The sequence below is a fragment of the Lutzomyia longipalpis genome, chromosome 4 (genome assembly GCF_024334085.1).
Source record: "Lutzomyia longipalpis isolate SR_M1_2022 chromosome 4, ASM2433408v1".
In the NCBI taxonomy this organism is placed as follows: domain Eukaryota; kingdom Metazoa; phylum Arthropoda; class Insecta; order Diptera; family Psychodidae; genus Lutzomyia; species Lutzomyia longipalpis.
In genome coordinates, this window is record NC_074710.1 from 20,649,401 (window position 1) to 20,662,036 (window position 12,636).

The 12,636-nt window shown below is 30.6% G+C and overlaps 1 protein-coding gene across 10 annotated transcripts in view; it reads right to left on the bottom strand.

Moving 5' to 3' along the window:
* LOC129794794 (protein kinase C-binding protein NELL2-like) overlaps nt 1-12,636 on the bottom strand; it is a 74,336-nt gene that overhangs the window by 5,854 nt on the left and 55,846 nt on the right. For 5 of the 10 annotated variants that reach the window (XM_055835650.1, XM_055835651.1, XM_055835658.1 and 2 more), the window contains 5 exons: nt 11,180-11,440; nt 9,165-9,503; nt 8,791-9,056; nt 6,711-6,947; nt 1,954-1,974 (listed from right to left, as the gene is read on the bottom strand). In XM_055835650.1, coding sequence (XP_055691625.1) covers nt 1,954-1,974; nt 6,711-6,947; nt 8,791-9,056; nt 9,165-9,503; nt 11,180-11,440 — 1,124 coding nt within the window. Of the gene's footprint in view, nt 1-1,924; nt 1,975-6,710; nt 6,948-8,790; nt 9,057-9,164; nt 9,504-11,179; nt 11,441-12,636 lie in introns of all 10 variants that reach the window. The other 5 variants (XM_055835660.1, XM_055835659.1, XM_055835657.1 and 2 more) reach the window with 2 other exon arrangements.

Consider the following 12,636-nt stretch of genomic DNA (forward strand, 5'->3'; position numbering starts at 1 on the left):
AACAGGCTGAAAAAGTTATGAAATTCCTCATTGATGTGCTTCAACATGCCTTTGTAAATTGTGCCCGTGCTGTTGTTTTTTGTAGTGCTAATTTTTGTGAAAATTTATTTTTTTCCAGAAGATATTTTTAGTACAAAAAATTATTATTCATCAGAAAGGTGAGATTAAGGTGATTTTTAATTGAAAAAAATTTGTGCATTTAAAAAAAAATTGTTTTGAAGATTTCTGAAAAGTCTTTGTGTGTGGAAAATAAATGAAATTCTTCTGAAAACTCATTTAAAGAAAAAAATATTTAAAATAAAATTTGACTTGAACTGAATTCTTTAATAAAAGACTTAACAAATAAATAACAAAATATTAATTTTGAGTGATTAAAGTTTTTCTTTAAAAGCTCTTTTGCATTTAGCAATGAAAGTTTTTTTTGTTGTAATTTCTTTCTGGGTATATAGAAATTATTTATTAATTCTTATTTTGAAAATATTAAAATTAATTAATTAGAAAATGAGGGTTAGTTAACACCACAAAAACAAAATTAGCCACATAGATGATTCACAGACAAAAAGCTTAAGCATATTGAGCTTTAAGCAAACTTCTTGTTTATTTATTTTTTAATTTGAAAATTAAGTTTTGGTTATTTAAGTATAATAGTTTTTTTTAAGGACTTGAAATAATTTTAAGGAAAAGTTCATTTGATTTGGCATTTATTTTGAAAGTTTATGTGAAAGAATATCAAATCTTTTAGCACGTAATGTGTCTTGACTAAAAAGTGATAAATCCTCACATTCGGCTATAAGATTAATAAGTACTAATTAATAAGTACTAAAAATAGGTTTCTGACTTTAAAAAATTAGTTTTTTTTTAAATTATCTTTTCAAATAAACTTTGAGTAAAGAAAACAAAAAAAAATTATGACGAAATGTGTCTTCTTCGAAATTTAGTACTTATCAACCGCATAGCCGAGGGTCATTTTGTGCCAATAAAAGAGGATTCTATCTTCTGTTTTTTTTTGTAAAAAATTAGATTTTTTAAAACTTTCTTTTCAACGAAATGTGTCTCCTGTATTTAATTTTTTAAATTCTTAATTGATTGAAAGTTTATAAGGTTTGACAGGTCTAAAATTTAGTACTTGGCAACCTTTAAGCTCAGGCACATATTGTGCTAAAAGAAGTTTTGATCGCTTTTTTTAGTACAAATTTAGTACAAAATGGGTTTCTTCTGGAAATATTTATTCTCCTCTAATCCTCTTTAAGTTATTTATTTATTGAAGGTTTGTAATGCTTCTCAGTTCTAAAAATTTTGTACTAATCACCCCCATAGCTAAGACACATTTAGCACCAAGAATTTCTTTCTAAAATTCTTTGTACTAAATCTAATTAGTGTTTTTTTTTTTGCTTTTCAAATGAACCTTTTTTTCATTTTCTTTTCCTTCACAAAGAAAACTTTTAATTTTTAAAAGAAATGTCCTTCATTATACCCATCATTAAACTTTCAATAATTTTTTTAAAAAATTATTTTGCACAAAAGTGAATAATTCTTAGCAAATATTTAATGGTGATAAGAACAAAAAAACAATACAAGTGGATAAAAATCAACATTGTGTTCTTCAGCAACTCAAAGAGTACACGAACGGAAAGAAAAAAAAAATTTCAAAAAAAATTTTCAAATAAAATAAAGAAAATAATGAAAAGAAAAATAACCAACAGAACTTCCTTTTGCAAAACTTTTAAACATTCTTCATCACCTCACCGCCAGGGCAGATGTGAAAGCTCCAACAGTCTGCAAGGGGTGGGATGATGAGAAAGAAATTTTTGCCGAAGGAAGTATTAAATAAGGAAACAAAAATTAAAAAAAAAAAAGAAAATAAAAAAGATTGATAAACTGAACAAGAAAAGCGAGTTAGTGTAGTTAAAGAGTGATTTTTTACCGATGCACACAACACGCGGAATTGCTCACCAGTTGGGCACAGTAGGGGACCTGGAAGAATATTCGCAGGTGTTACACTTTGGCGCTGTGTTTTCCTCTCTCATTCACTCCTTCTCTCTCACTCACACACATACAGGATTTTCCAGCATGATGGATATTTTTCCCATTAAAACAAGGCAAATTTTAAAAGACAAAAAAAAATGTCTAAAACTACCTCCTCCCCCTTCAGTCCCAAAGGAAGGGAGAAATATTTCTGGGAATTTTATTAAAAAAAAATAGCTCTTTTCATTGAAAAACTTCCCTCAAGAAAAAAAGAACACAGAGAAATTAATTAAGAAAAAAAAAACGGAAATGTCTTCAATAAAATAAAAATAATAAATTAAAATATCGTAGAAAGAAATAAAATGTTTTCTCATATAAATCTTCTTGTGATTTCACGTCAGAAAACACAGCACGATTCTTCCTCTTTCGTGTTGAAGAAGCAAAAACTTTTTGTTATTCATTGAAAAAATTTGTTTTTCTCCCCTCTTTCTTCCCACTAATACGTACAAATTTCTTCTCATCGCAAAGTCTCAAAATGATGCAGAGATTAGTTCGAAAAATTTAAGAGATTCAATTGATGGAGAGAGGAAAATTCAATAAAATCATTTTTTCTTCAATATTCCTAATTTTTAAATTTAAATGTTTTTCAAAGAACTTTTAGTGTTGATCTCGTTAGAACAAGGGGCGTTTAGCTGGCGAATAATTAGAATAATTTTGCTAATCGTCCGAATCTTGACGAATAATTAAACTTTTGATGAATAATCTGAATCTTGACGAATATAATAATAATAACTTTAATTTTCTTGACAAATAATTCGAATCTTAACAAAAACTTCGAACCAAGGGGTGTTTATCTGGCGAATATTTTGTTTATTTAAGCGAATCATTCGAATATTTCCGAAGATCTGAATATTTGACTTCACATGAACATCTTTTGCTAAAAACCGATTAATTCAAAACCGAAAAAATCAAAAAACGTATTTAGGAAATTTTGGTTTGAATTTAGTCTTTTTTAGGTTAAATTTACTACTTTTAGGTTAGAACTTAGTCTTTTTTTTTTAGGCTTTAATGAGTTTTTTTTAATAAGTTTTGTTCCTCGATCATTGAAATATAGAGATTGAAAACTAAATATAATATCAGCTTGAATTTAGCCTTTTTTTTGGGTTAAATTTACTACTTTCTGACTCGAATTTACTACTCTTTAGCTTAAATTAACTACTTTTTAAATTTCAATTTTAGTCTTTTTAGACATTAATTATGTAATAATTTTTAAAGCTTTTTGAGATTTGAGATTGCCTTTTTAGGGTTGAAAACCAAATACTTTTAGGCTTGAATTTACTACTTTTTGTTCTTTCTAGGCCTAAATTATATATTCTTAGCTGTGATTCTTTCGAATTTAAGCTTTTATTCCTCAATCTTTGCCTTTTTATGCCTAAAAAATATTTTTATGTTTCAATTTTAAGCTCTTTTAGGCTTGAATTTAGCATGATTAGGGGTGAAATTACTATTCGGTTTGTATTTAGTTCTTATAAGGTTTGAAATAAGTATTTTTTTTAGGCTTCTATTTCTCAATCTAAGCCATTTAGACTTAGAGTCTAAAAATTAATATTTTTATTTCTCTGGCAAATTATCCGAATATTAGCCAATATTCCGAATATTACCGAAGATCCGAATAATTTCATTCAGATAAACGCCCCTTGCTTCGAACCTTCTTGAAGAAAATTGACAAATATTTGATAAATTTGACAAATAGTCCGAAATTTCTTGACGAATAATTCGAGTTTTCTTGAAAAATAGTCCGAAACTTAACGAGTAATTCGATGATTTTCGTTCAGATAAACACCCCTTGCGTTAAAAATCGTTTTAAAATGTAAGAAGATTAAGAAAATTTTATGCTTTAAAGTTCCAAGCAAGAGGTGTTTATCAGAGTGAAAATCTTCGGATTATTTGTCAAGATTCGGATTATTCAAAATTTTGATTATTCGTCAAGATTCTGATTATTCTTCGAGAAGATTCAGACTTTTTACTAAGATTCGGATTACTCGTCAAAAAAATTCTGATTATTCGGTAAAATTCCGACTATTCGTTGACATTTAAATTCTTCGTCAGAATTCAGATTTATATTCTCAAAATTCGAACTGTTCGTCAAGAAAATTCAGATTAATCGTCAAAATTCAGATTATTCGTTGAGATTCGGATTATTAGACAAGATTTAGATGATTTGGTAAAATAAATCAAAATATTCGACAGATAAACACCCCTTGGTTCAAAGTTATTGTTTTTTCTTCTTTTTGAGTTTAAGAGAATTAAGGTCCTAAGAAAATTCTGAGCTTTTTATTGGTAAGTACAAATTCAGCAGTAGGTGCCTAAAAGTTTCTGAGTTGAAAAGTTATCCCAGAAAAGTTATTTGAGGTCTGAGTTTAAGACTTCTGAACTGTTTAATCGTTGAATCTAAATTTTGAGAACATTTAGAAACATTTTTTGTGTCTAGATTTCAATTTTAAAATCCAGAACAAGTAAAAGTTTCAACAAAGATTTAAAGCCAAAATTTGAAGAAAAATATATTTCATTTTTTATATATTTTCTTTTTTTTCCAAATAATTTTAAAATATATTTTTTATAGCTTTAAATTTTGTTTAAATTTAAAAAAAATGTACTGGGTGTTCAAAAATAAGCGCAAAACTTTTTTTTGGAATATCTTTTTTTGTGTTTGAGATACAGGAAATCCCATGGTAGATTTGTTTTCAGGAGACAAAAGGTAATTGTCCTGGTGTATTTTCAAAATGGCCGCCATCTTTTTTTTCAAAATGGCGTTTTTCAGCCTCATATTTAGTATTGCTTAGGAGTTTTTTCTCACCCAATCGATTAATAATCCATTAAAACACATTTTTTGAGTCAGAGGTGGTGAAAGAAACTGGCGGCCATCTTGGAAAATGTCAAAAAATGCTCCAAATCGATTTTCTGCGATATTTTCGCTTTCAGGGCAGCTAGAGAGCTAAAATTTGGATATGTTACACAGAATATCATGCTTAATAGGATGATAGTCTTAGACTCACTAGTAGCCATTTTGAATTTTCTTGTTTTCTCAATATGTTCACTTCTAGAGCACCTAGAAAGCTCAAATTTGGATATGTTGCTCAAGTTAACATTTCCTATCGATTAGTCGAACTTTGGTACCACCAATCGGCGATTTTCTTAAAACAAATGGTGCTTTGATTTCATTATCTTTTCATTCTCTGAAAATATTAAAATAAAATCATAAAAGTGATACGGAAGTTGCACTAATCGATAGGAAATGTTAACATGAGCAACATATCCAAATTTGAGCTTTCTATGTGCTCTAGAAGTGAACATATTGAGAAAACAAGAAAATTCAAAATGGCTACTAGTGAGTCTAAGACTATCATCCTATTAAGCATGATATTCTGTGTAACATATCCAAATTTTAGCTCTCTAGCTGCCCTGAAAGCGAAAATATCGCAGAAAATCGATTTGGAGCATTTTTTGACATTTTCCAAGATGGCCGCCAGTTTCTTTCACCACCTCTGACTCAAAAAATGTGTTTTAATGGATTATTAATCGATTGGGTGAGAAAAAACTCCTAAGCAATACTAAATATGAGGCTGAAAAACGCCATTTTGAAAAAAAAGATGGCGGCCATTTTGAAAATACACCAGGACAATTACCTTTTGTCTCCTGAAAACAAATCTACCATGGGATTTCCTGTATCTCAAACACAAAAAAAGATATTCCAAAAAAAAGTTTTGCGCTTATTTTTGAACACCCAGTACAAATTCTATTTTCAAAGACTCTTTTAAAATCCTTTAAGATTTTTTCTTAAAATCTTTAAAAATTGTCTTAGAATAATTCCTTTCATAACTTATTTTAAAGAATTTTTTTTCAAAGTTTCCCAAATCTTCTTCTCACACCTTATTAAATTGAATAAAATCCCTCGAACTAACCTCTTATATCAACTTGATAAATGTTAGAAATTTTTAATTTAAAATTTTTCTTTCTAAAGGCATTAAAAATTAAACGAATCAACGTAATAATTTCTACTAAAAAGATTAAATTTCAATAAATAAAATAACAAACTTATTACCAATTTCTTTTGTTTTGTTTTTCGTCAAAACTAAAATCTACCATCATTCATTCAAAATTTTCTTTTTGTGCTAAAAAGCACAAAATTCTTGTTAGGAGAATTTGTTAATTTTTAAAAATTCTTTTTCTTTTGGTATTAATTGGTTAATTGATTAGCAGCAGCATAGCGGCTCCTAGCGAGTAAAAAAAAAACAATGAGAATACAACAAAATGAATGGTTTAAACGTAAAAAATAAAAAGAGATTAGAAAACAACAATTAAAAGTTATTATTAATTGTTATTAATAATATGGCTCATGCCTAGAAAACACTGATAGAAGGCACAATTAATGGGTTTGTTTGTTTGGTTGTTTTGTTAATTAATAGAAACAAATAAAAGAAAAACGATTGAAATCCACTAAAGATTGGGCCCTTATTTGTTTTCTTCTCCTTTTGCTATATTAGTTTGAATTCTTTTTGGTTTTGTTTGGCCCACTTTTTGTTGCATTTAATGTAATAAAATGGGGGAGGGGGAAACGATTTCAGGGGAGAGGGGGGGAGTGTGGGAAAGGGGTCAAAGGGTCATAAGTTTGGTTTTTTTTGTTGGGAGGAAAGAGAGAATGAGCGAGAGTTCTTTTTTTTGGCTACTTTAGGCGGAGGATTTACCTTGCAAGCACACGTGGTGCACTGACTGGAGGGATCATTGAAGGTCTGTCCGGAGGCAATGGCGTGGCCCTGGTAGGAGCACGGCTTTCCCGTTGATGTCGTTCCGCTTGTTTGATTGCTGAAAAAATTACACGGATCATCCTCACAGCGTGGACAGCAGTCTCCTGGTTGGAGCGGAAGGGGATTGCTGCACGTCAATGGTGGGCATTCCAACTTCCAGCAGTCAAATTCGCCATACTGCAAATTAGCAAAGTGAAAGTGACTAGTAAGGGAAGTTCTAATCGGTTAAAATTTAAAATAAATTCAAATAAAACCCTTTTGCGTCCAACGTTAAACATAAAAACATTGAAACTTGCGCCCTTTTTTCACAATAATTATTCTATGAATGCTCTCAGAGGACATTTTTCAGGCTAAACGTCTTCTTCGACTTTTTCTGTGTTAATTTCATTAATTTCTTACTAAAAAAACAATTTAATTTAATTTAATTCATAAAAAAATTGGGAAAATAAAATGTTTCATGTTTGGATCAACGTATGACCCAAAAAACTCGAAAGGGTTAATGATAATCATTACTCCAAAACCGTTAAATAAATTTCCAATTTTGATTCATCGCTGGAAAGGTCTTGACGTCAGCTACAACGTATTTAAATTTCATTAAAATCGATTAAGGCGTTTCCGAGATATTCAGAGTTTAATTTTAGTTTTAGCGCCTTTTGCGGTCATTTCTCAAAGTTAGAATGTCATAAATTGGGCCTAATTCAGCGACCAAGAAACCCTTGAAATTCGCTTGAAATCTTGAAATTTCAGTACAAAATTTAAAGATTTCAAGGGTTTCTTGGTCGCTGAATTAGGCCCAATATTTGTAATTTTTCAATAAAATCTTTAATTTGAGCTTTACTCGATTAAAATCCGAGCTATAGAGTCCGAGATATTTAATGTTAACTTAAACTTCCTTTAAAATCATTTAATTCCGATAATTAGCTAATTTTACGAAGATTCGAATATCGAATAAAAGAAAAACAAATTTAGTACTTTCTTGTGTAGAATTTAGCAATTTTTCAATTTTTTTAGCAATTTAGTTCGTTTTAGTCTTGAATTTATGAATTTTTAAGCTTTTACTTTTGAAACTGAGACTTTTTAGTACTAAAACCCCAAAAAACAAGATTTATGCGTAAAATTAGTATTTTTTTAGCTTGAAATTAGTACATTTTGAATATTATTTAGTACTTCTTCGAATAGAATTTAGTACTTTGTGTGCCTAAAATTAGCACTTTTGGGCTCACATTTAGTAGCTTTCTGGGTTGAATTTAGTACTTCTTCGAATAGAATTTAGTACTCTGTGTGCCTAAAATTAGCACTTTTGGGCTCACATTTAGTAGCTTTCTGGGTTGAATTTAGTACTTTGTAAGCTTAAAGTTAGCAAAGTTAGTATTTAAATTTAGTACCTTTCTGGGATGCATTTAGTACCTACTTTTAATTATTGAATTATCTGTTCAAGATTTTATTTAAAAAAAATACTAAATTCTATCCGAAAAATATATTCAAGCAGAAGAAGTACTAAATTCAATAGTTAAAAGTACTAGATTTTATTAAAAAACAGCTGAAAAATTATACTGTATAAAATATCGGAAAAAGTACCTACTAAATTTAAGCCTAAAAGGTGCTAAATTGAAGTTTATTTCGAATAAAATTTAGTACATTTTGGGCTTAAAATTAGTATTTTTATTTAGTACCTTTATGTGTTGAATTTAGTACACTTTAGTCAAGAAATTTGTACTTTTTCAGCTTGAATTTAGTACTCTTTATGTTCTAAACATTTAAGCTTAATTGAGCCTCTTTCGGTTATTTTTTTGAATTTCACGATTTTTCGAATTTTATCTAAACTGCTTGACTGAATTGTAAACACTAACCGTTATTGGAAAGATCCCAATATACTAAAACCTTTATTCTTCCTTCGATTTTAGAAGTAGAAACAGAGCACAAATAAACACAAAACCCATAAGAATTTTTTCTCAAAATGGCCGACTTTGTACTACTAAAAAGAAAAAAGGAATTTAAAGTTAAAAGAAAAGAAACTTACGAGGCATTCACATGTTTGGCATTGATAGATCCACTGCTCCCCACTCTGGAAGACCACATGCTTGAGCTCCTGATGCTGACAGGATTCCTTTGGGTCGCACTGTGGGCAGCAGAGATCGCGTCCGACACCCCCGCGCCATGCTGAACAGTTGCACGGTTTGTCTTTGCACGAGATCACACCGCGTTCGCACGTGCACACTTTGCACGGTTGATTTTCCGGTGAAACACTCGCACCATCGGGAATTTCGTTGTCTTCAAACATGCAACCTGTCCCAAGAAGGAAGGAAGACGTGTGTTTACAACAAAACTTATTGATCCTTCTGGCTTGTTCCTTCAACAAAAAAGAAAGAGAAGGAAAGGAAGACGGCAACTCACTAAGGCGACAGTTGGGATCCTCTTCGGCGGGAGGACAATGGCACTCAAAGTGTCCTTCTGTGTTGACACAGCCTGCCGTTGGGTGGCAACTGTGTGTCCCATGGCGGCACTCATCAATGTCCACGCAGTCTGTGTCGCGTGTCCTGAAGCCCGGCTTGCATTTGCAGTAGTACCATCCGGGCATATTTACGCACACGGACGACTCACGGCATCCGTGCATACCGGTAGCACACTCATCCAGATCTTGTTCGCACGAGGCACCCACGAAGCCCACACGGCACGAGCAGACGCCCGGTGCTACGCACTGGCCACCGTTTAGGCACGTTTGGTTGCATACAGCTGTTTGTTTGTTTTTTTTTTTTGAGAGAATAAAGATAAATTTTCTCTTAAAAAAATCTTTTTTCTTAAAAAAAAACTTTCTCTGAAGTTTTGAGAAAAATAACCATCTTTATCAGGCATTGAACAGAAAGAAAGAGAAAGATATTCAGCACAAATTAAGACTAACTGATCCCTCTTTAGGCGATTTGTCACTTAAAAAAAATTACCATTTTAATACCTGATGAAGAGACTTATTAATCATCGAAATGTCAATGAAAACGAAAGTAAGGAAAACACGATCTTAGAGCTTTTTTAAAGAAGAATAAAGCTAAATTTCCTTTTTAATAAATCTTTTTTTTTTTAATGACAGACAGTGATTTTTTGAACTTTTATTCTCTTTGACGTTTTGAGACTAATAAACAGCTTCATCAGGCATTTTTAAAACTTGAAATTAGTAGTTTTTCATCTAGAATTCAGCAAGTTTTATGGCTTAAATTTCATATTCTTTATGCTTAAAATTAGTACATTTTAGGCCTGATTTTAGTACTTTTTAATCGTAAATTTCATCAATAAAAAAGGAGGTTCCTTCACATGAAATAAAAACTCATGGATCCTTTTTTTTGTCGATTTACTTCAATTTTAGTACATTCTTTAGTACACTTTTTAGTACCTGATGAAGTAACTATTGATCCTCGATATGTTAAAAAACTTTAGAAAAAGAAAAATATTTTTAGTATTCTTTTTTCAAAGAGAATAAAGTTGAAGTTGCTTCTAAAAATTCTTAATTTAATGACAGAAGGTTATTTTTTATTGTTTTTATATTGACGTTTCGTGAACAATAACCGCTTTCATCAGGCATTAACAAAGCATAAATTGGGAAAGTTTCGTGCTCAAAATAAAGTCTTTCGTTCCTTTTATATTTGGAAACGTTCTCACGTATAAAGTGACTTTCTATTTCTTCTCAGTACCTGACGAAGAAACAATTTATCCTCGAATTATCATGAAAAAAATTAAATCACGAATAAAAAATATATTTTGCATTCTATTTCCAACATAGATTCATCAAAGAAATCACAATAAAACCATAAAAAAATCCTGAAAAAAATTAAAAATAAAATTCCCAGAAGTGAAAAAAGCTCAAAAGTTCTTTTCTTGGAAAAGAAAAACTTCTAATTGATCCTAAATGTGGTAATTTCTGCTCCATTTTCCCTCCGAAAACTCTATATGTGTGAATTTTTTCCCAACAACCCAGTAAAAGTCACTCAACTCTCTTTACGGAATGTTTTATCTCTTTTACCCCATTAAAACTTTCCCATTGAGCTTTGGGAGGGAAATCCTCTCAAAATGCCAAAATAATTGATGAAGTGTTAATAATTTTCTAATTGACTTCTCGACATTATTCGCTAAATCATCAAATAAATCACGAGAAGTTTGTTTTTAAAGGGACAAAGAAGGAAAGCTTTTGATGAGCTTTTGAGGAACTTTCTTTAAGAAGATTTGAATGGCAAAAAAAAGAGAAGAAAGCTTTCTTTAAACTAATGAAAAATATAATTTGAATTTGGCGTTTATTCGAAGGGGGAAAAGCAAGATGGTGAGTTTGAATGGTGAATAAAGGAAAAGTGGTGAAAAAGGGGACAGATTTGGCGGCAAAAATAACAGATGGAACATTTTTTCGATTTTTTTGCTTTTCTACTTACGTTTGCAGTCGTAGCCGTCACCGGTGTAACCGGGACGGCAGCGACAGTGGTAGGAGCCCTGCGTGTTGATGCACTCCGCATTGGCGTGACACGCGTGCTGACCCGTGGCGCACTCATCGATCTCAACACAGTTGAATTTGTCTAACCTACGATAGCCGGGCAGGCACTCGCACACATACGACCCCGACGTGTTGACGCAGCGCGTATTCAGGTGGCAATGATTGCCCGTGAGGCCGCCCTGTTGAGCGCATTCGTCGATATCTGCAACCACAATTTACATTTCAAAACCACTCGGCTAAAGCTTTTTTTTCAATTTAAATTCAGCCCCTTTTCTTGGGGTTTGAGGGTGTTCAGTGGCAAAGTCAACAAATAAACAAAAACTTGAGGAGATTTTCACTCATTACAACGCATTAAAAACTTTAGAAATTACAGAAATTTTTTTAAATTTCTTATTCTAAATTTTCTTTTTTTATTATTTGAAAAATAATTAATTTCCAAAAGATTTCAAATAAAAATATTTCTTATTATCAATTTTTTTATCTTTTTAATCGCTCTCATATTTATGGGAATGAAGTAATTTATTTTTTAATACTTTTTATCAAAACTGTTAATTTAAGCATAGAACTGTTGTACCGTCAACTGGGGTGAATAGGAAAAACAGATGAGTAAGAGAAAGACCACAAAATCTACGTTAGATTTTTTTTGCTGTAGTCAAAAATCAATTTACGATTTATTATTAAATTTTTTGTAATTTAGAGACGTTCAAAATGAATCAAAAACGACTTTACATTTATTTTTATAAGCGTTTGACATTTCTTTTCTAACGTTTGATGGTTATTTTTAATGTCCAAGGACTAATTTTTAAAATTGAACGTATATGCAGCACATAATGGGCGGAATTCACTGCTCAGTCGGGTTTAATATTTTAAGTCGGTCTTAACGTTTTAAGTCAGTTTTTCAAGTCTGACTTAAACTTTTTAAATCAGGTTGTATTTTCCTGATTTGTCCTGGAAAATATGCAAGATTTTCTGATAAAAGAACTTGAATTTGATTAAAAATAAATCTTAAATTGCATTGAATATTGAGCAAGAAATTTATAGAAGCTAAGTCTAAGACTTCATTACAATATCTTTATTTTTTTTAATTTAATTTAATTTAATTTTTTAATTTGTTTACATTTTTTTTTTATTTTTCTTATTTTATTTTACTTTATTTAATAAAAAACTGACTTAAAACTTTAAGACCGAATAAAAATTTTAAGCCCGACTGAGTATAGTGAATTCCGCCCAATGTTTTCAAATAATTTTGAAGACTCCGGAGAAAACTATCTTAAGTTATTTTTTTAAGCCAAAACAGATAGACGAAGTCTTTATTTTATTTCAGATTTTTTTTCCTATTCACCCAATTTTCCTAATTATTATTAAACTACTAACATCACGGTAAACTATTTAAAGCAA